The sequence below is a fragment of the Mustela putorius genome, unplaced genomic scaffold (assembly GCF_011764305.1).
Source record: "Mustela putorius furo isolate JIRA1106 unplaced genomic scaffold, ASM1176430v1.1 tig00000242_pilon_pilon_pilon, whole genome shotgun sequence".
Classification (NCBI taxonomy): Eukaryota; Metazoa; Chordata; class Mammalia; order Carnivora; family Mustelidae; genus Mustela; species Mustela putorius.
The window spans coordinates 13,280,605-13,305,109 of NW_025421325.1; the positions used below are offsets into that span (position 1 = coordinate 13,280,605).

General features: G+C 37.7%; 1 protein-coding gene across 2 annotated transcripts in view; it reads left to right on the forward strand.

Annotated features, from left to right (window-relative positions):
• ANAPC10 (anaphase promoting complex subunit 10) overlaps positions 1 to 24,505 on the forward strand; it is a 107,235-nt gene that overhangs the window by 30,222 nt on the left and 52,508 nt on the right. For both annotated transcript variants that reach the window (XM_004757993.3, XM_004757994.3), the window contains exon 3: positions 1,932 to 2,022. In XM_004757993.3, the coding sequence (XP_004758050.1) occupies positions 1,932 to 2,022 (91 nt within the window). The remainder of the gene's footprint in view (positions 1 to 1,931; positions 2,023 to 24,505) is intronic.

Sequence of the window (24,505 nt, forward strand, 5' to 3'; positions counted from 1 at the left end):
TAGCAAAATAAGTCAATTGGAGAACGACAACTATCATACGATCTCCCTGATATGAGGAAGTGGGGAGGCAACATGGGGGGTAAAGGGGGTAGGAGAAGAATAAATGAAACAAGATGAGATTGGGAGAGAGAGTCAAACCATAAGTGAATCTTAATCTCACAAAACAGAGGGTTGCTTGGGGGGAAGGGGGTTGGGAGAGGGGAGTGGGGATATGGACATTGGGGATGGTATGTGCTGGGGTGAGTGCTGTGAAGTGTGTAAACCTGGCGATTCACAGACCTGTACCCCCTGGGGATAAAAATACATTATATTTTTATAAAAAAACATTTACAATTAACTTCCATTATTTATTTTGTCTGAACATGTCCAAAATGATTTTAATATCTAATCAATATAAAAACTTACTAAAGAAACTTTTAATGTCTTTATACTAAGTCTTCAAAATCTAGTGTAAAGGTTTTAGAATACCCTAATTTTTACTAGTTATGTAGAGGAATAGGTGTTTTTTTTTTTTTCAAATATTTTATTTATTTATTTGACAGACAGAGATCACAAGTAGGCAGAGAGGCAGGCAGAGAGAGAGAGAGGAGGAAGCAGGCTCCCCGCCGAACAGAGAGCCCGATGCGGGGCTCGATCCCAGAACCCTGGGACCATGACCCGAGCCAAAGGCAAAGGCCTTAACCCACTGAGCCACCCAGGCGCCCTGGTGTTTTTGAACATTATTAATGAAGATGCATTTTGGAGGAGAATTTGACAATATTTATCAAATTAAAAATATAAATGATTCAGGGTTCTATTCCTAGAAATCTATCCTTCAAAAATACTAATATCCTTTTAAATATTACGGATTTGTAGACATAGATGTTTACTGCAGTGTTGTTTGTAACAGGAAAACATTGGAAACAGCCTAAATGTCCTTGTCTTATAGAGGTTTCATTAAATAATTATGGTATTTCCAGACAGCAAGGTACTCTATAACCTTTAAAAATGTGGGGACTCTTTAGGTTAACTGAGTTTTTATAATGAGTTAAATAAATTTTAACATGATATAATCATGTAAAATACTTAGACTGTGTCTGGCTCATAATGTTATATATTATTTGCAATTATTATGATTAATCATTATTATTACTGATATGGAAAAATCTCCAGATATGTTAAGTGAAAAAGAAATTCAAAGTGTAGAACTATGTGTTACCATTAGTTTTGTAGAGGGGAAAAAAGAATATATATGTATTTGCTTGTATAGTTGTACAGTATCTGCGAAAGAATATGTGAAAAACTGATAACATTGATCATATTCGATGAGGTAAACTAGACTGTGGGGGTGGGGATAGAGACTTTCCACAATGTTCTTTTTTCTACCTTTTGAATTTGATCCATGATGAATATCTTTGTGAAAAAATTAAAATGTAAATCAAATTTATTTCTCTTAAATATTTTTGAGAAATCCACACCTTACCATTAAATTATTTCTATAATTAATATGTATTATTATGATTTGAATCAAGAAAAATAATACAGGATATTTTTATTTCAGTTCTGTAGATTGGCTAGATGATATGAGATTCTGGGCATATTTAATTTTTAATTTTTGATTAATCAGAAACACTTGGTTTCAAAATGTATATGACTTTTGGAAATATTTCTAAGTTGCCTTTATGTTGTCACAAGAAAGTTATACTTAATAAAATTTGGTTTTGCAGGACATTATGTTAGTGCCCTAATATAAATGAAATGAAATCTGTGTGCAAGTGATACTCTGAGAGTTGAGGTCTTGTGAAGAGGATGGAAGAATTCTAGTTTATTCATATTTTACAGTATTGACCATCTTGTTTATCATATTTTCTGGATAATATGAATGATAATTTTATATTTGAAATATATTGCTCTTTCTTATTCATGAGAACTTACTGTCACTTGTGTTTTAGGATTTGGAGTGGATCAGTTACGAGATGACAATCTTGAGACTTATTGGCAATCAGATGGCTCCCAGCCTCATTTAGTAAACATCCAATTCAGGTAAAACATTTTTGGATTTTTCAATTTGTGTAGGTTAAATGGACAAAGCAATCTATTTTATTTACATAAAATTGAAAGGCATAGAAATAGTAGTGAAATGCACTTAGCTCTGATTTATTTATAAGCCTTGAGATTATTTTTCTATGCCTCTAAATTGTGTTTTAAGTTTACTCAGTCTTGTCTTTTGTGAATTTTTTTAAAGTACTTTACACGGTCCTTTTACATAGAGATTTCTTTTCTTTTTTTTTTTTTAAAGATTTTATTTATTTATTTGCCAGAGACAGAGGGAGAGAGAGAGTGCGAGCACAGGCAGACAAAGAGGTAGGCAGAGGCAGAGGGAGAAGCAGGCTCCCTGCTGAGCAAGGAGCCCGATGTGGGACTCCATCCCAGGACAATGGGATCATGACCTGAGCCGAAGGCAGCTGCTTAACCAACTGAGCCACCCAGGCGTCCCTACATAGAGATTTCTTAAATATACTTTTCAATATGATTTATTTTGGAAAAATATGCTTTGCTTATGACCCAAAGCAATGAATGCCTTAATGCATCTCATTAACTACATCTGAAGTGATAATAGTAAGTTCATTAGGTATAGTCTATTCACATAATTCTCAAATTTGTATTTCCATTTGGGAAAAATAAAATGTTTTGACCTAGGACCTCTAAGGATATTTTGAGTTTTGAAATGCTTACTTTCTCAGGGAAAGGAAAATGACCGTGTTTTTCAATTGCTTTGAATTTATTGATATAAATGGAAACCAGCTAACTTGATTATTTTGCCCATTTATATAATTTTTTTTTTTTTTTTTTAAAGATTTTATTTATTTATTTGACAGAGAGAAATCACAAGTAGATGGAGAGGCAGGCAGAGAGAGAGAGGGAAGCAGGCTCTCCGCTGAGCAGATAGCCCGATGCAGGACTCGATCCCAGGACTCTGAGATCATGACCTGAGCCGAAGGCAGCGGCTTAACCCACTGAGCCACCCAGGCGCCCCCATTTATATAATCTATTTTGACATTTTATAGCATTGTATTTTTAATTTTTCTATTCTTTTTAAAAGTTTATTCTTTTTTTTCCTTTTTATATTCTTTTTAAAAAGATTTTAAAGTAATCTCTACACCCAATGTAGGGCTTGAACCACAACCCCGAGATCAAGAGTCACATGCTAAGTTGCATAATTAAGCCAGCCAGGTGCCCCTTTAGTTTGTTTTTCTCACTGAGGGTACAGATCAGCAAATTTCTTTTTCTTTCTTTCTTTTTAAGATTGAGTTATTTATTTGAGAGAGAGAGAGGGTATGAGCGATCACACAGCGGGAGAGGGAGAGACAGACTCCCAGCTGATCAGGGAGTCCGTTGTGGTGCTTGATTCAGGGACCCTGGGATCATGATCTGAGCTGAAGGCAGATGTTTAACTGACTGAGCCATCCAGGTGCCCCAGATCAGCAAAGTTCTTATGCAAAAGCCAGATAATAAGCATTTTACGCCTTCTGGGCTATCGGGTCTCTGTTGCAACTACTCAGGCCATTATTGTATGAGAGCAGCATAGGCAATGCATACTGGCTGAATTTAGCTATTCTCATTAAACTTTATCTTAAAAAAAGTAGGTGGTGGGCAGAGTTCACCCGATGGGTTATAGTAAGCCAACTCCTGTCCTTATGTATTAAATATGTATACACCAGAAATAAAAACAGCACCTAATATTTTTTAGAGACCTGAAATACCAAATGCTTTACTAAAATGTGTTACCCATTCATTTCATTTAACCTTTACAGCTATTTTTTTTTTTTAAGAATTTACTTATTTATTTGACAGATCACAAGAAGGCAGAGAGGCAGGCGGGGGTGGGGGGAGGCAGGTTCCCTGCTGAGCAGAGAACCTGATGTGGGGCTTGATCCCAGGACCCTGAGATCATGACCTGAAGCGGAAGGCAGATGCTTAACCCACTGAGCCAACCAGGTGCCCCCCACCCTTTACAGCTATTTTTATTCTTATTTTATAGTCTCAGAAGCAGGCTTAGATAAATTAAGTAACTTGCCCAAGCGGTGCCCAAGGGGTGGCTCAGTGGGTTAAAGCCTCTGTGTTCGGCTCCCTGGGATCGATCCCTGCATTGCGCTCTCTGCTCCACGGAAAGCCTGCTTCCTCCTCTCTCTCTGCCTGCCTCTCTGCCTACATGTGATCTCTGTCTGTCAAATAAATAAATAAATAATTTTTAATTAAAAAAAAAATCAACTTGGCCAAAGTTACACAGCAAATGAGTGGCAGAATTGCAACTGAACACAAGTACTCTGACCCCAGAGCCTATGCTTTTAGCCATTATACTATATAGCCTAGGGTAAATTTCTTTTCCATGACAACAAAGGCTATCCATCACTTAAAACTGGTATAATTGGTGTCCTAATTTAATTGTATTATTAGAATAGCAGATTTTTTTTTTTTAGCAAATACAATTTTACACAGGAGAGTGTATTGAAGAAATAATAATTTTAAAAAATCTGTTAAATTATTAAGCATTAAAAGTTCCAGGTATTATATCATCTCATTAAAAGTTTAATATTTAATAGTTGTTAATGTGTATCATTTTAAAATGGTCATCAAGACTAAGATGTGGGTACTATAATTTGTTTTCATTTTACAATGAAAAAACCAAAACTTAGAAAAATTAGCTAACTTATTCAGGTCACACCCCGTGCAGTTATAGAGCCTGGATGTGATCTAGCAGTCTTGACTTCAAAAACAGTTTATAGTTAGTATTCAGCTCCTTCTCAACCAAGCTTATCAAAATAGTCAGGAACTCAAGGCCCTCCCTTCTTAACTCAGCCCTTGCCCTGGCTAGGGAAGCCTCAGGCTTTGAGGAACACTATTTTATTTTTTTTTAATTTTTAAAAATTTTATTTTATTTTTTTAAAAGATTTTATTTATTTATTTGACAGACAGAGATCACAAGTAGGCAGAGAGACAGACAGAGAGAGAGAGGGGGAAGCAGGCTCCCCACTGAGCAGAGAGCCCAATGCGGGGCTCGATCCCAGGACCCTGAGATCATGACCTGAGCCGAAGGCAGAGGCTTTAACCCATTGAGCCACCCAGGCGCCCAAGGTACACTATTTTAAAGAAGTGTTTTAGGAAAAGGGAAATTGATTAAGAATTTTGGAACAATCTCATCCTTAAAGAAAAGTTGCAAGTAGCACAATTTTTTTCCCCTGAATTATTTCAGAGTAAGTTCCAATATTTTTCTCAGTTCTCCAGAATGCCTTTTATATGTCATTCCAAAGAAAGACATTATCCTCCATAACCACAATACATCCTTAGGAAATTAACATTGACACATTTAATTCTACAACCCTATTCTTATTCTACCAATGGTGCCAGTAAAGTTGAATTACAGGTTGAATTTTGTTGTCCCTTCTCTTTACTCTCCTTTAATCTGGAATATTTCTTCACTCTTTGACTCGGCACTTTCGAAGATTACAGTCCAGTTATTTTAAAGAATGTCCCTTAATTTCATTTTCTTTGATCTTTACAAGTAACTTCAGGTTATGCGTCTTTAGGAAAATAGCACAGAAGTGATGTTCTGTGCTCGTTATTGCATCTTACTACTTGGGGTACATGATTTGCATTTTGTCCCATTACCGATGATGTTTACTTCCATTATATGATTAAGATAGTATCTACCAAACTTCTCCACTGAAAAGTTTCTTTCGTGTTAATCAAAATTATTACTATCAGTATGGACACAGAATTTACTGTTTTATTCATCTGCTCTAAATCTATTTTTTTTTGAAGATTTTATTTTTTTTATTTGACAGAGAGATACACAGTGTGAGAGGGAACACAAGCAGGAGGGGTAGGAGAGGGAGATGCAGGCTTCCTGCTGAGCAGGGAGCCCAATGTGGGGCGCAGTCCCAGGACCTTGGGATCATGACCTGAGCCAAAGGCAGATGCTTAACAACTGAGCCACCCAGGTGCCCCATAAATCTATTACTGCCATCATTTGTGTCAGCACTCAAATTTCCTCAGATTTAGATAGTGGGAGTCCCCTACAGTTGACTATTACCTTTTGACAGTGTCTTGATTATTCAAGCACTTTCTTTTGTTCTGGCAGAAGATTCTGTGCTCCATTTCCCCAAGATCAGGTGTATTGTAGTAGACAATAGTAGTTAGAAACCAGATCTTGTGGGGTGTCTGGGTGGCTTGGTCGGTGAAGCTTCTGACTCTTGATTTTGGCTGAGGTTGTAGTCTTAGGGTTGTGAGATCAAGCCCCACATTGTGCTCTCTGCTCAGCAGGGAGTCTGCTTGATTTTCTCTCCCTCTCATTCTGCACCTCTTCCCCATATGCACCCCCCCAAAACCAGGTCTGGTATATTAAGCACACCCAGTGCACCAGATCTTGTATTGGGTGTGCCCATTGCTCTGGGATGTTGCTATTTCTAAGCTTTCTCAGTGAGGGGGTATATGTACATAACACATACATGCATACATAAACATATTTACATTTGTATTTATTTCTCTGTCTTCACACATACGGAAATCATAGATTCATATCGACACTTCCAGTTCTAATCTAGAGTGAACAGGGTTTATTCTAGTTTTTTCTCTTTCTATTCTTAAGCCCTTTCTTCATGAATGAGAACCTGGTTCCTTCTCTCTTATCTTTCCTTACTTCTCTCATTAATCCACCTGTATGCAGTCTTCCATTTCTCTCATTGCCGCCTCTCCAACAAAGATGCCCCTTCACCCCACCTAGGCTCTCAACCTGTCCTGTGCTGTTGTCTTTTCACTCTGTCTGTACTTTCCTATTTGCAGATAACTTTTTTTCCTGGTCTGGGCCCTGGCATCTTACATCAGTCACTCCCTTTGGGATGGTGGGGGTGTTCTCTTCAGCTCATTTGGGGTTTGGTGTTGCATGTTAGGCCACTTTTCTAACCCTTCTTGGCTCCAGAACCTCACTGCATGGTATGAATGCCCTCTTTTATCTCCCTTTGGGCTTGACACTCCATTATAGGCTACCTTACAATGTAGATGTCTTCTCACTCCACAAAGGCTCTTATATCTACATTGGGCCACCTTGTGGTATGGATGTCTTCATCACCCCACTCATGCTCTGACACCCCAAACCTCGTTGCTTTCCTCTTCAGAAGTTCTGCTCACTTCCATATGGGCTCCGACATTGTCCTACACTTGCTTCCCTCCCCTGTGTGAATGCACTCCTTACTTTGAACAGGCTCCAGTAGCCCATTTTTGTGTATGTGCCTGTCTTTCTAGATCCTTTCTAATAGCTTTAGGACTAAATCATTCAGAAAGGGGAAGTTCTTTTTATTAGTTTTATATTTCTTAAATTGTTTTTTAAAATCAAAATGACATTGGACACTTGTCCCTGTATTAGTGGATAATAAACTATTATATTTCAAATAGATGAAATAATAGTAAACTATAATTCTACACTTAATCTGCCTTTCTGCTCCCCTTTTCAAAAAAAAAAAATTAAAAATCCTTAAAAAAACCCATCAAAAAAAATCCTCAAAGGAGAGCAAAACAAGAAGGCAAAAGATCTTTAGTAATTTTGGTTGACAGTAAGTTTAATCTTAGTTAACAGTGTGATGTGGCTGCTGGAAGAACTAATATGATCTTAGGATGCAGTAATGGAAGCATAAAGCCTTGGAAGACCTCCTGTGTATCATGTTCCATTTTGGCTTTCTCTCTGTGACTGATAAAGCTAGAGTGTGCTCAGAACAAAGTGGATAGAGTAATTAGGGAATTGAAAACAAACCATGTAATAAAAAAATTGAGAACATATAGTCTGCTGAAGACTTTGGGAGACATGGTAGTTTTCTTTACATAATTGGAGGCCTTTATACTTTGTGGAGGATTAGACTTCTTTTGTGTGACCTCATAAGGGAAGACTGTCCAAAAGATGGGAGTTACACAGAGACCAATCATGACTTTATAGGAAAAACTTTAAAAAATCAGAACTGATCAAAGATAATGTAGTAAGTTTCCTATTAGAAAAATTTTGAAACTGGTTATTTACCTGATGCAGATGATTATATCATTTGACCCTCTGAGCTCATTTTTAGCCCTATGGACACTTGATTCTGATTATATCTAATTAAATATTAAGAATATAATAATTATATTTAATATAATTAAAATATAATTAAATATAATTAAAATATTCTGATTATATCTAAATTATATCTAATTAAAATACATAATTTTTTACTTTGGTATTTGTTTACTGTGCTACCTTGTGTAATAGCTTTGAATGTTAGAATACCTCTAAATTTAGCAATAGACACACTAGCAACTGAAGTGTCATGTAGGGCTCATGCATTCAACATCTACTATTTTTTTTTAAAAGATTTTATTTATTAGAGAGAGATCAAGAGAGAGTGAGAGCATGAGCAGGGGGTGGGGAGGAGCAGAGGGAGAGGGAGAAGTAACAACCCACTGAGCAGGGAGCCTGACATAGAACTCGATCCCAGGACTCTGGGTTCATGATCTGAGCTAAAGTCGGATGATTAACCCACTGAGCCACTCGGGCCTCTCAACACCCACTTTTATTTGGAAAACTTTCATATTTCTCTGCTTTTCTTTAGAGGAATGTACTGTTCGACAGCCATGCAGAAATTTACAAAGAAATAATCTTTTGAATAAGATTTAAAACTGTTATCTTTTAAATAAATCAAGAGGAAAGACTCATCCCCCAAAAGAAAGTCTCGGCAGTTAGGGAGAAAAATGCTAAGGCAAGGAGGGGGAAAGGTCATATATCCTAAGAAAATGAAATATTGTTTAAGTGAATAATGCTGTAATTAAATGGAAAATATGGAAGTGTTTTGCCTTTTCTGTTTGTAAAGGCAATACTCTTGGGAAGAATTTCCAAATTTATTAAAAATTGTCAAAGAAAACTTAGAGTGTAGTTTAATATGGAACATTTAAAGTACATACCAGTTTTAAAGGGTAACTACTAAAATACTAAGCCGAGCAGGAACAAAATAAAATTTCTGCTTGTGTTTGGTCTGCCTTCACAAAATTTCTCCAGATTTTATTAATGTGACCTTGTCATTTTTATCATGATGATAAAAAATATATGCCACTCGTAATTATACACCATTTATAATAATTTTCATCATGAAGAAATTTTTTGAAATAGTGAAGAACAGAAGAATGTTAAGTAAAATACTGAAAGTTATACTGACTTATTTTGTTTTGAAGAGAAAGGTTGATAGTTTAACAGTGAGATAAATGATAAATTCTAAAAAAAAAGATCAGCATTTCTTAGAATCTAGTTGAAGATGAACATTGATAGTCATAAATTTCATTATTATTTAAAATACTAAACAAAAAAAGCTTTATAAATTTAATAATACCATTCACACACATATATATCAACACATGTATGGCTATAAATTGGTTAAGTCAAATCATGCAAATTAGTTTCCTCATTCCCCATATTGCTGACTGTTCATAACTTTTATGTTTTAGAAAGTTTTATAAAGTCTGTACTTTTTGCTCCATCATCTCTGTTGATTAGTTTAGGTTTGTAAACCATACCCATTAACAGGTGAACACAGAACCTAGCTCATGGCAGCGCCCTAGTTTCAGGGCTTAGACATCTTTGTTAAAAAGCATTTCTACATAGGTCCTGAGATCGAGCCCCACATGGGGCTCTCTGTTCAGCAGGGAACCAGTTTCCTCCTCTCTCTGCCTGCCTCTCTGCCTACTTGTGATCTTTGTCTGTCAAATAAATAAATAAGATCTTAAAAAAAAAAAGATAAAAAGCATTTGTACAGGGGCAGGGGTGCCTGGGTGGCTCAGTAGGTTGGGCCTCTGCCTTCGGCTTGGGTTGTGGTCTTGGGGTCCTGGGATGGAGCCCTGTGTTGGGCTCTCTGCTCGGTGGGGAACCTCTGTCCCACTCTCTCTCTTTCTGTCAGATGGATAAATAAAATCTTAAAAAAAAAAAGGCAGAGAACAAACTGATGGTTATTGGAGGGAAAGTGGGGGTGGGTGCATGAAATAGGTGATGGGGATTAAAGAGTAAGTACATTTATCATCATGAGCACTGCTTAATGTAAAGAATTTTTGAATCACTGCGTTGTACACCCAAAACCAATATAACACTGTATGTTAAGTATACTGGCAGTAAAATAAAAGGTTAAGGGGCAAAAAAAAAAAAGGCATTTGTATGGCGGCACATTGGTGGCTCAGTGGGTTAAACCTCTGCCTTTGGCTCAGGTCATGATCTCAGGGCCCTGGGATTGAGCCCTGCATCCTGCTCTCTACTCGGCAGAGAGCCTGCTTCCCCCTCTCTCTCTGCCTGCTGCTCTGCCTACTTGTGGTCTCTCTCTCTGTCAAATAAAGAAAATTTAAAAAAAAAAAAATTTGTACAGTTATTGAATACAATAGTATTTCTTCCTTCTTCCTACAATAGTATTTCCAAAAGTAGAGTAAATGGAAAAATCAAAGTGCTGATGCCATTAAAACAATAATCGGTCTTTTATCCATTTTGAGTTTATCTTTGTGTACGGTGTAAGAGAATGGTCGAGTTTCATTCTTCTACATATAGCTGTCTAGTTTTCCCAGCACCATTTATTGAAGAGACTGTTTTTTTCCCACTGTATATTTTTACCTGTTTTGTCGAAGATTATTGAGGGTCCATATCTGGGCTCTCTACTCTGTTCCACTGATCTATGTGTCTGTTTTAATGCCAGTACCATGCTGTCTTGGTGATCATGGTTTTGTAGTAAAGCTTGAAATCAGGTAACGTGATGCTCCCAGTTTTGTTTTTCTTTTTCAACATTTCCTCAGAAATTCTGGGTCTCTTCTGATTCCATACAAATTTTAGGATTATTTGTTCCAGCTCTTTGAAAAATGCCAGTGGAGTTTTGATCAGAATGGTATTAAAGGTATAGATTACTCTAGGCAGTATAGACATTTTAACAATGTTTATTCTTCCGATCCAAGAGCCTGGAATGGTCTTCCATCTTTTTGTGTCTTCTTCAATTTCTTTCATGAGTGTTCTCATGTTCTTTCATGAGTACAGAACTTTACCTCTTTGGTTAGGTTTATACCCAGGTATCAAACTCGAAATGGATAAAAGACCTCAACATGAGACAGGAATCCATTAGAATTCTAGAGGAGAACATAGGCAGTAACCTTTTCGATATCAGCCACAGCAACTTCTTTCAAGATATGCCTCCAAAGGCTAAGGAAACAAAAGCGAAAATGAACTTTTGGGACTTCATCAAGATCAAAAGCTTCTGCACAGCAAAGGAAACAGTCAACAAAACAATGGGACAACCCACGGAATGGGAGAAGATACTTGCAAATGGCAGCAGAGACAAAAGGTTGATATCCAGGATCTATAAAGAACTCCTCAAACTCAACACACACAGAACAGACAATCATATCAAAAAATGGGCAGAAGATATGAACAGACACTTCTCCAATGAAGACATACAAATGGCTATCAGACACATGAAAAAATATTCATCATCACTAGCCATCAGGGAGATTCAAATTAAAACCACATTGAGATATCACCTTACACCAGTTAGAATAGCCAAAATTAGCAAGACAGGAAACAACATGTGTTGGAGAGGATGTGGTGAAAGGGGAACCCTCTTACACTTGGTGGCAATGCAAGTTGGTGCAGCACTTTGGAGAACAGTGTGGAGATTCCTTAAGAAATTAAAAATAGAGCTTCCCTATGACCCTGCCATTGCACTCCTGGGTATTTACCCCAAAGATACAGGGCCATCTGTACCCCAATGTTTATAGCAGCAATGGCCACGGTCGCCAAACTGTGGAAAGAATCAAGATGCCCTTCAATGGATGAATGGATAAGGAAGATGTGGTCCATATACACCATGGAGTATATGCCTCCATCAGAAAGGATGAATACCCAACGTTTGTAATAACATGGACGGGACTGGAAGAGATTATGCTGAGTGAAATAAGTCAAGCAGTGAGAGTCAATTATCATGGTTTCACTTATTTGTGGAGCATAACAAATAACATGGAGGACATGGGGAGATAGAGAGGAGAAGGGAGTTGAGGGAAATTGGAAGGGGAGGTGAACCATGAGAGACTATGGACTCTGAAAAATAACCTGGGGGTTTTAAAGGGGTGGGCACTGGGAGGTTAGGGGAACCAGGTGGTTGGTATTGGGGAGGGTACGTATTGCATGGAGTACTGGGTGTGGTGCAAAAACAATGAATACTGTTGTGCTGATAAGAAATTTAAAAAAAAAATTTAAAAAACAATAATAGGTACTAAGCTTATCAATAATTTAAGACAATTGCAAGTACATTAGAAATTATTAACCTCAACCAGACATTTATTGGACTTCACCAGTCAACTACACATTGAATTATGAATGAAAAAAAATTAAAGGAGATGTTAGGAAATTATTGTCAAAGATTATGACTAAAACATGTGATGTAATTTAGGATTAGATAATTTTTTTTGGCTCTTAGGAACTGACTTTCACATACTGCCATTATGTAAGCCCTGTGTTCAACTTTTTTCCATTTGCTTTCCATATGTATGTTCATGAGTACATTATGTACTAAAGAAAGGACTTTGTGTATTGAAAAAAGATTAGATTACAAATAAGCTTGAAAAGGTTCAGTGTGGACTTATGCAGTTGACCCTTGAACAACACAAGGGCTTAAGGGCTCCCCCGCAAAGTTAAAAATCCACCTGTAACTTTTCAATCCTTCAAAACTTATTACTACTCTACTGTTGACTGGAATCCTTACCGATAGTATAGATGACTAAACATATTATTATGTGTGTTGTACACTGTATTCTTACAATTAAGTAGACTAGATAAAAGAAAATGTTATTAAGAAAATCATAAGGAAGAGAAAATACATTTATAGTGCTATACTGTATTTACTGAAAAAAATCTGAGAATGAGTGGACCTGCACAGTTTAAACTCATGTTGTTAATGGGTCAGCTGTGTTTTGTTAAGATGAAACAGAATAGAATGCTCTTCCCTTCACAGAGAAAATAAGCAACTTGTAATTTTTGTAGCAGTTTCTTGGCTAGTTAAGCATGTAAATTTTAGGAATAATTGGTATGTATTATTGACCTGTGCCAAGATGGACTTGAAGTATATAATAACAAAGTTCCATTTACTTTTATACCTCATTGTTCTTTTTATTAGGGGCAAGTTCTTTCTTTGCCCTGGATGAGAATTTTGTAGAAAATAGATATGACGTTTTTAGGTAATATATACAGTTCTGTTAATTTCAAATAGCAAAACAGACTAGAAATTAAAACATTCATCCTAGCTGTAATGAAATAAGCTAGTATTCCTAGCTAATAGTGAAAGCCCCATACTTGCTTGTTTCTTTTAAGGGTTGTTCCTCTCCTTAAGCTTCAGTCTGTTGTAAATGGAATGATAAGATGTGGTTTGCTTCTCTTTCCATACCTAGGTTTTATTTTGTCTTCTTCCATATTTTTAACTAATTCTGAACTCTCCAGGCTGGCTAGGATGGGAATGGAGAAGGAAAACTTAAAGTTGCCAGTTCTGTCTTGGTCCATAGCTAGTTTTTCATATATGGCTTTTATGATATTGAGAAATGTTCCCTCTATCCCTATGCTGCAGAGAGTTTTAATCAAGGAAGGATGCTGTATTTGTGAAATACTTCTTTGCATCTGTTGTGAGGATCGTACGTTCTTGTCCGTCCTTTTATTAATGTACTGTATCACATTGATTTGCAGTTGTTGAACTACCCTTGCATCCCAGGAATCAATTCCACTTGGTCATGGTGAATCATCCTTTGATGTACTATTGAATGCTATTAGCTAGTATCTTGGGGAGAAGTTTTACATCCATGTTCATCAGGGTTATTCATCTGTAATTCTCCTTTTTGGTAGGTCTTTGTCTGGTTTGGGGATCATGGTAATGCTCACCTAGTAGAATGTGTTTGGAAGTTTTCTGTGTGCCAAATTTTCTCTATCCATTTATCAGTTGATGGACATTTGGGGCTCTTTCCATAATTTGGCTATTGTTGATATCAATTTCATTGCTCTTTACTATTAGCTTACTAAGTACAGGTCTTTATTTTATTTAATGTTGTTTTAAAATGTCAGTGGTTCTACAAGTTACAATATGCATCTTTAAAGTATCACAGTCTACCTTCAAATAATGTAACATTTCACATACAATATCAGAGTCTTAAACTCTTTACTCTCATTTCTCCATTTTACTTTATGCTGCTGTTGTATGTACTTTTATTTCTCCATTTCTTATAAAGCCCATAACATACTGCTTGAAATAGTTATCTTTAAATTTTTTTTTATTTATTTATTTGACAGACAGAGATCACAAGTAGGCAGAGAGGCAGGCAGAGAGAGAGGAAGGAAAGCAGGCTCCCTGCTGAGCAGAGAGCCTGATGCAGGGCTCAATCCCAGGACCCTGGGATCATGACCTGAGCCGAAAGCAGAGGCCTTAACCCACTGAGTCACCCAGGCGCCCCTAAATAGTTATCTTTAGAAAATTTTTTTATTTTTTACTTTTATATTTTAAAATATTTATTTATCAGAAAGAGCACGCACACAAACGGGTGGTGGCAGGTAGAGAGAGAAGCGGGCTCCCCACTGAGCAAGGAGCCCAGTGCTGGACTTACCCCAGGACCTTGGGATAATGACCTGAGCCTAAAGCAGAGCTTAATTGACTGAGCCGCCCAGACGTGCCTTTATAAAAATTATTAAATGTGACAAATGTTTTCTATTCACTTACATGTTTATTATTTTCAGTACTCTTTATTACTTTTCATAGATTCACATTTCTATTTGGTATTTTCCTTCCTTCTGAAGAAATTTCTTTAACATTACTCATTGTGCACATTTGTTGGCGATCAATTCTCACAGCTTTTGCTTGTTTGAAAATGTCTCTGTTTGTCTTTATTTTATACATTTATTTTTTATAAAGATTTCTTATTTTGGGGGAAGTGCGAAAGAGATGAAGAGTGCTACCCAGGCGCCCCTATTTTGTCTTTATTTTTGTATTTTATATTTTTTATTTATTTTTAATTTTTAAAAAATTTTTATATAAACATATAATGTATTATTAGCCCCAGGGGCACAGGTCTATGAATCGCCAGGTTTACACACTTCACAACACTCACCATAGCACATACCCTGCCCAATGTCCATAACCCTACCACCCTCTCCCAACCCCCCTCCTCTCAGAAACCCTCAGTTTATTTTGTGAGATTAAGAGTCCCTTATGGTTTGTCTCCCTCCCGATCCCATCTTGTTTCATTTATTCTTTCCCTACCCCCCAAATCCCCCACGTTCCATCTCCACTTCCTCATATCAGGGAGATCATATGATAGTTGTCGTTCTCCGATTGACTTATTTTGCTAATAAGCATGATACCCTCTAGTTCATCCATGTCGTCGCAAATGGCAAGATTTCATTTCTTTGGATGGCTGCGTAGTATTCCATTGTATATATATATACACCACATCTTCTTTATCCATTCATCTGTTGATGGACATCTAGGTTCTTTCCATAGTCTAACTATTATGGACATTGCTGCTATAAACATTCGGGTGCACATGCCCCTTCGGATCACTTTTGTATCTTTTTAGGGTAAATACCCAGTATTGCAATTGCTGGGTCATAGGATAGCTCTATTTCCAACTTTTTGAGGAACCTCCATGCTGTTTTCCAGAGAGGTTGTACCAGCTTGCATTCCCACCAACAGTGTAGGAGGGTTCCCCTTTCTCCACATCCCTGCCAGCATCTGTCATTTCCTGACTTGTTAATTTTAGCCATTCTGACTGAATGTGTGAGGTGGTATCTCATTGTGGTTTTGATTTGTATTTCTCTGATGCTGAGTGATGTGGAACATTTTTTCATGTGTCTGTTGGCCATCTGGATGTCTTCTTTGCAGAAATGTCTGTTCATGTCCTCTGCCCATTTCTTTTTTTTTTCTCTTTCTTTCTTTCTTTTTTTTTTTTTTAAAGATTTTATTTATTTTATTTGACAGAGAGAGAGATCACAAGTAGGCAGAGAGGCAGGCAGAGACAGAGGGGGAAGCGGACTCCCTTCCGAGCAGAGAGCCCGATGCGGGGCTCGATCCCAGGACACTGAGATGGTGACCTGAGCCGAAGGCAGCGGCTTAATCCACTAAGCCACCCAGGCGCCCCCCTCTGCCCATTTCTTGATTGGATTATTTGTTCTTTGGGTGTTGAGTTTGCTAAGCTCTGTATAGATTTTGGACACTAGCCCTTTATCTGATATGTCGTTTGCAAATATCTTCTCCCATTCTGTCAGTTGTCTTTTGGTTTTGTTAACTGTTTCCTTTGCTGTGCGAAAGCTTTTGATCTTGAAATCCCAATAGTTCATTTTTGCCCTTGTTTCCCTTGCCTTTGGCGATGTCCCTAGGAAGAAATTGCTGTGACTGAAGTCAGAGGTTGCTGCCTATGTTCTCCTCAAGGATTTTGATGGATTCCTTTCTCACATTGAGGTCCTTCATCCATTTTGAGTCTATTTTCGTGTGTGGCTTAAGGAAATGATCCAGTTTCATTTTTCTGTATGTGGCTGTCCAATTTTCCCAACACCATTTACTGAAGAGGCTGCCTTTTTCCATTGAACATTCTTTCCTGCTTTGTCGAAGATTAGTTGACCATAGAGTTGAGGGTCTATTTCTGGGCTCTCTATTCTGTTTATTGATGTATGTGTCTGTTTTTGTGTCAGTACCATACTGTCTTGATAATGACAGCTTTGTAATAGAGCTTGAAGTCTGGAATTGTGATGCCACCAACTTTGGCTTTCTTTTTCAATATTCCTTTGGCTATTCAAGGTCATTTCTGGTTCCATATAAATTTTAGGATTATTTGTTCCATTTCTTTGGAAAAAAAAAAAAAAAAGGATGGTATTTTGATAGGAATTGCATTAAATGTGTAGATTGCTTTAGGTAGCACAGACATTTTCACAATATTTTTTCTTCCACTCCAGGAGCATGGAACATTTTTCCATTTCTTTGTGTCTTCCTCAGTTTCTTTCATGAGTACTTTATAGTTTTCTGAGTATAGATTCTTAGCCTCTTTGGTTAGGTTTATTCCTAGGTATCTTACAGTTTTGGATGCAATTGTAAATGGGATTGACTCCTTAATTTCTCTTTCTTCTGTCTTGTTGTTGTTGGTGTAGAGAAATGCAACTGATTTCTGTGCATTGATTTTATATCCTGACACTTTACTGTATTCCTGTACAAGTTCTAGCAGTTTGGGAGTGGAGCCTTTTGGGTTTTCCACATAGAGTGTCATATCATCTGCAAAGAGTGATAGATTGACTTCTTCTTTGCCAATTTGGATGCCTTTGATTTCCTTTTGTTGTCTGATTGCTGAGGCTAGGACTTCTAGTACTATGTTGAATAGCAGTGGCGATAATGGACATCCCTGTGGTGTTCCTGACCTTAGCGGAAAAGCTTTCAGTTTTTTTCTCCATTGAGAATGATATTTGCGGTGGGTTTTTTCATAGATGGCTTTGATGATATTGAGGTATGTGCCCTCTATCCCTGCACTTTGAAGAGTTTTGGTCAGGAAGGGATGCTGTACTTTGTCAAATGCTTTTTCAGCATCTATTGATAGTATCATATGGTTCTTGTTCTTTCTTTTATTAATGTGTTGTATCACATTGATTGATTTGTGGATGTTGAACCAACCTTGCAGCCCTGGAATAAATCCCACTTGGTCGTGGTGAATAACCCTCTAAACGTACTGCTGAATCCTATTGGCTAGTATTTTGGTGAGAATTTTCGCATCTGTGTTCATCAAGGATATTGGTCTGTAGTTCTCTTTTTTGATGGGATCCTTGTCTGGTTTGGGGATCAAGGTGATGCTGGCCTCATAAAATGAGCTTGGAAGTTTTCCTTCCATTCCTTCCATTTCTATTTTTTGGAACAGTTTCAGGAGAATAGGAATTAGTTCTTCTTTAAACGTTTGGTAGAATTCCCCCGGGAAGCCGTCTGGCCCTGGGCTTTTGTTTGTTTGGAGATTTTTGATGACTGTTTCAATGTCCTTACTGGTTATGGGTCTGTTCAGGCTTTCTATTTCTTCCCACTTCAGTTTTGGTAGTTTATATGTCTCTAGGAATGCACCCATTTCTTCCAGATTGTCAAATTTGTTGGCGTAGAGTTGCTCATAGTATGTTCTTATAATGGTCTGTATTTCTTTGGTGCCGGTTGTGATCTCTCCCCCTTCATTTATGATTTTATTTATTTGGGTCCTTCTCTTTTCTTTTTGAGAAGTCTGGCCAGGGGTTTATCAATCTTATTAATTCTTTCAAAGAACCAGCTCCTAGTTTCGTTGATTTGTTCTATTGTTTTCTTGGTTTCTATTTCATTGATTTCTGCTCTGACCTTTATGATTTCTCTTCTCCTGCTGGGTTTCGGCTTTCTTTGTTCTTTCTCCAGCTCCTTTAGGTGTAGGCTTAGGTTGTGTACTTGAGACCTTTCTTGTTTCTTGAGAAAGGCTTGTATTGCTATATATTTTCCTCTCAGGACTGCCTTTGCTGTGTCCCACAGATTTTGAACCACTGTGTTTTCATTATCATTTGTTTCCATGAATTTTTTTCAATTCTTCTTTAATTTCCTGGTTGACCCATTCATTCTTTAGAAGGATGCTGTTTAGTCTCCATGTATTTGGGTTCTTTCCAAATTTCCTCTTGTGATTGAGTTCTAGCTTCAGAGCATTGTGGTCTGAAAATATACAGGGAATGATCTCCGTCTTTTGATACTGGCTGAGACCTGATTTGTGACCCAGGATGTGATCTTTTCTGGAGAATGTTCCACGTGCACTAGAGAAGAATGTGTATTCTGTTGCTTTGGGATGGAATGTTCTGAATATATCTGTGACGTCCATCTGGTCCAGTGTGTCATTTAAGGCCTTTACTTCCTTGTTGATCTTTTGCTTAGATGATCTGTCCATTTCAGTGAGGGGAGTGTTAAAGTCCCCTACTATTACTGTACTATTGTTGATGTGTTTCTTTGATTTTGTTATTAATTGGTTTATATAGTTGGCTGCTCCCATGTTAGGGGCATAGATATTTAAAATTGTTAGATTTTCTTGTTGGACAGACCCTCATCTCTTAATATAGTCTTTGGCTTAAAATCTAATGGATCTGATGTAAGGATTGCTACCCCAGCTTTCTTCTGAGGTCCGTTAGCATGGTAAATCGTTTTCCACCCCCTCACTTTAAATCTGGAGGTGTCTTCGGGTCTAAAATGAGTTTCTTGTAGGCAACATATAGATGGGTTTTGTTTTTTTTATCCATTCTGATACCCTGTGTCTTTTGATTGGGGCATTTAGTCCCTTAACATTCAGGGGTAACTATTGAGAGATATTAATTTAGTGCCATTGTATTACCTGTAAGGTGACTGTTATTGTATATTGTCTCTGTTCCTTCTGATCTACTACTTTTAGAGTCTCTCTTTGCTGAGAGGACACCTTTCAAGATTTCCTGTAGAGCTGGTTTGCTGGTTTACAAATTCTTTCAGTTTTTGTTTGTCCTGGAACGTTTTATCTCTCCTATTTTCGATGATAGCCTACCTGGATATTCTTGGCTGCATGTTTTTCTTATTTAGTGCTCTGAATATATCACACCAGGTCTTTCTGGCCTGCAGGACTCTGGATTAGTCTGCTGCCAATCTAATATTTTTACCATTGTATGTTACAGACTTCTTTTCCCAGGCTGCTTTCAGGATTTTCTTTTTGTTGCTAAGACTTGTGAATTTTACTATTAGGTGACGAGGTGTGGACCTATTCTTACTGATTTTGAGGGGGGTTCTCTGCACCTGCTGGATTTTGATGCTTTTTTCCATTGCCATATTAGGGAAATTCTCTCCAATAATTCTCTCCAATATACCTTCTGCTCCCCTCTCTCTTTCTTCTTCTGGAATCCCAGTTATTCTAATTTTTTTCCGTCTTATGGTATCACTTATCTCTCAAATTCTCCCCTCATCGTCCAGTATTTGTGTGTCTCTCTTTTGCTCAGCTTCTTTATTCTCTGTCCTTTGGTCTTCTATATCACTAATTCTTTTTCTGCCTCATTTCTCCTAGCAGTGAGAGCCTCCATTTTTGACTGCACCTCATTAATAGCTTGTTTTATTTCAACTTGGTTAGATTTTAGTTCTTTTATTTCCCCAGAAAGGGCTTTTATCTCTCCGGAGAGGGTTTTTCTAATATCTTCCATGCCTTTTTCATGCCCGGCTAGAGCTTTGAGAATCGTCACTCTGAACTCTAGATGTGACATATAACCCATTTCCATATTGATTAGGTCTCCAGCCTTTGGTACTGCTTCTAGTTCTTTTTCTTTGTGGTGATTTTTTCTGCCTTTTCATTTTGTCCAGGTAAGAATATGTGAAGGAGCAAATAAAATACTGAAAGTGTGGAAACGACCCCAGGAAAATGTGCTTTAACCAAATCAGAAGTGTCCCCAAATTGTGGGTGGGAGAAAGGGGATAAAAAGAAGTTCAGGGAAAAAAAAAAAAGAATATAAAAAAAGAAAACAAATAAAGAAAAAAGTATATATATATATATTAGAGTGGTGACTAGAACAGGGTCACCCACTTAATTTTGTGAGTATTTTGGTTTCTTAGAAGAAACTGCCTCCCAAAATTTTAAAGAATGAAAACATATATAAGGGCAATTTCAGTGAAGGGATGGAATATCCCTATAAAGATGAAAAAGAAAAAAAAATTTTTTTTTAATTTTTAAAAAAGGAGTTGATAAAGTAAGTCGGTTGGGGGAATAAAGAAAAAGAAAGTGGAGAGAATTTGCTCAGGTGGAGACTAGAACAAGCCCGGAGCTAGATTTAGGGTATATTTTGTCCTATTAGAAGAAGTTGTACCCCAAATTTTTTTAGAGGAAAATACCCTATGTGTATACAAAAAATAAAGTTAGATACAAAGAAGGATAAAATATGACTATAATAATGAAGGTTCAGAAATGGTTATAATTATTTTTTTATTAAAGGTATTGTTAAGATAAACTAGTTTAAAAACGTTTAAAGAGGAAAAGGTAAAAGTTAAAAAAAATTAGCAGAAGGAAAAAAAATTTTTTAAAATCAATTAACTGCAAGACTAAAAAATCATGGGGAGAAAGCCATGAATTCCATGCTTTGCTTTCTCCTCCTCTGGAATTCCACTGTTCTCCCTGATAAGTGAACTTGGTGTTGGCTGGATTTCTTGCTGATATTCTGGGGAGGGGCCTGTTGTAGTGATTCTCAAGTGCCTTTTCCCGAGGTGGAATTGCACCACCCTTACCAGGGGCCAGGCTAAGTAATCTGCTTGGGTTCGCTTTCGGGAGCTTTTGTTCCCTGAATGCTTTCTGTAGAGTTCTGGAGTACGGCAGTAAAGATAGTGACCTCCCAATCTCTGATCTGGAGCAGCCGAGAGTTTGGGGCCCCAATCCTCAGTGGGCCCACAATTCCGCCTGCAGTCTCCGAAACCTGCAAATTCCTGAGCTCCTCCAGGGGGTGTCTCCCCGATCTTGTGGGGACCCCACTCACAGAGCAGTGGCCTGTGCCATGGATTACGGTTCAAGGTAACCCCAAGTTGAGACTCCTTATTGGCTCTGTCTCTGTAGCTCGCTTCTCTGGTCTAACACCCGTGAATTATGCGACACTCAGACACCCCCCATCCTTCTGTGACCCCGCGGGACCTGGGGCCACGTTGATCCCGCATGGGCTTCACCCCCGTTTAGCATCTGGAGTGATGTCCCTCTGTGGAACAGACTTCAAAGTCCTGATTTTGTGCTGGGTTGCTCTGCCACTTGCCGGGAGCCGGCCCCTCCCCCCGCAGTCTATCTTCCCGTTGCTTTGGATTCACTTCTCCACCGGTTTTACCTTTGAAAAAGTGGTCGATTTTCTGTTTCTAGAATTGTTGCTCTTCTTCTCTTTAATCTCCTGTTGGATTTGTAGATGTTCGCAATGGTTTGATAAGCTATCTAGCTGATCTCCTGCTACCTGATGTCCTCTCAGCCTGCTACTGCTCTGCCATCTTGACTCCTCCCTCCCTATTTTTTTTTTTAAGATTTTATTTGTTTATTTGACAGACAGATCACAAGTAGGCAGAGAGGCAGGCAGAGAGAGAGGAGGAAGCAGCCTCCCTGCCAAGCAGAGAGCCTGATGGCGGGGCTCAATATCAGTACCCTGAGATCCTGACCTGAGCCGAAGGTAGAGGCTTTAACCCACTGAGCCACCCAGGAACCCCTTGTCTTTATTTTTAAAATGTATTTCACCAGATACTTAATTGTAGGTTGTTTGTTTTCTTTAACATTTTAAAGACGCTGTTCCATTATTTTTTCTGATACGAAGTTTGTTGTCTTTCTTATCTTTGTTTCTCTATATTTAATGTGTCTCCTCATCCCCCCTGCCTGCTGCTTTTAAGACTTTTTTTTTCTTTATCACTATTTTTTTTTTTAAAGCAGTGTAATTATGACTTATCCTGATGTGGATTTCTTTGTGTTTATCTTTCTTATAGTTCATTGACCTTCATGAATCATTGGGTACTTTTCATTGAATATTGAAAAATTTTTTCTATAATTTCTTCAAATGCTTTCTATCTAACCCCCTTTTTTCCTGAGACTTGAATGACATGTTTGTCTGCTTTATACTGTCTCACAGATCACTGACATTCTATTTATTTTAATGATGGATGAGACGTTTTTGTTTTCTATCGTTAATTCTGGAGAGTTTCTGTAGTTATATCATTATGTTCACAGTCTTCTGCAATATTTAAACTGTTAATTACATCCAGTGAATTTTTTATTTCAGATTTTTTTCTATGTCTACAAATTCCATTTAAAAAAAATATTTTTCATCTCTCCATATTGTGCTCATGTTTTCTTTTAATTCTTGGAGCATCTTTATAACAGACTATATTTTCCACATTCTTTTCTTTTTTTTAAGAGATTTTATTTATTTGAGAGAACGCATGAGAGAGCACCAGAGAGAGCATGAGGTTTGGGGGGGGAGGGAGAAGCAGGACACCCACTGAGCAGGGAGCCTGATGATGTGGGGCTCAATTCTAGGACCCCAGGACCATCACCTGAGCCAAAGACAGATGCTTCACTGACTGAGCCACCCAGGTGTCCCACAACATGATTTTCTATTGCACATGCCCTTCTACAACTTCTCTACTGCCTAATCAAGAGATGGCATCTATGTCTCCTCGCTTGAAACTGGTCAGGCCCTTATGGATTTGTTGCCTGAGAATATGGATATTATGACACTGTTATTTCTAAGCCTGGGTCATAGAAAGTATACAACTTCTACCTTGTTTTCTATTTTTTGCGATTCTCTCCCTGATACTCCTCTACCATGCTGTGAGAAACCCACATCAAATGGGGAAGCTCATGAGGAAATGAACCAAAGGCCAAAGCCTTAGCTAATAAGCTCCCAGCCAATAACCAGTACCAGCTTTCCAACCATATTAGTGAGCTCTTGGAAGCAGATCCTTTAGCTCCCAAGTCAAGTTGCCACACCTGATGCTGTGTAGAACTTCCCTTCTGAGCCCTGCCTGAATTCCAGATTCACAAACAAAATAATTTTTTTAAGTCACAAGTTTTGAATGGTTCGTTATATACCTGTAGGTATTTTTATTTTCTCTTTTAATTTCTTATCTTTTGATTCTGTCATCTCTGTCTTTTCCATATCTTTATTGACTGATTTTTTCATTATGGGTTACATTTTTCTGATTCTTTATAGTAATTTTTAAAAATTTTATTTATTTATTTGAGAGAGAGTGTGAGAGAGAGCATGAGAGGGAAGACGGTCAGAGGGAGAAGCAGACTCCCTGTGGAGCTGGGAGCCAGATGCGGGATTCATGGGACTCTGGGATCATGACCTTAGCCAAAGGCAGTGACTTAACTAACTGAGCCACCCAGGTGCTCTCTTTATAGTAATTTTTGGTTGGATGCAGGATTTAGTAAATTTTGTTGAGTGCAATCTATTGTTTTGTTTTAAAAGAGAATTGGATTTTGTTCTGGCAGGCTGTTAAGTTACTTAAGAATCAACTTGATCTTTTTTGAGGGTTGATCTCTTTACAGTGGGACTACAGTACCTTTTACTGTCAGGTGGGGTTCAGAAAACTTTTTTTGTAGTAAAATAGGTAGTAAATATTTTAGGTCATGCAAACCATGTTGTATGCTGCTGCAGCTGCTCAAATTTGCTGTGCAAAGCAGCTGTGGACAGTGGGTAAATGAATGGGTGCTTCTTTGTTTAAATAAGACTTTATTCACTGGAGTAAGTGGTGGGCCACATTTGGCCTGTGAGCACTGTTTTGCTGATCCCTGCTCTGGGGCAGTAGTTCTTTTAAGTTTTTTGGTTTTACAAACTTTTCTGTGGGTCTCTTTTGCTTATTTTTTGCATCTGTCAGTATTTACCGTATTAGAGATTGTAGCTGAAGTATTTTAGAGCCTTTATTCATCCAAAATTAAATAATGATTAACCTATTATATGTTT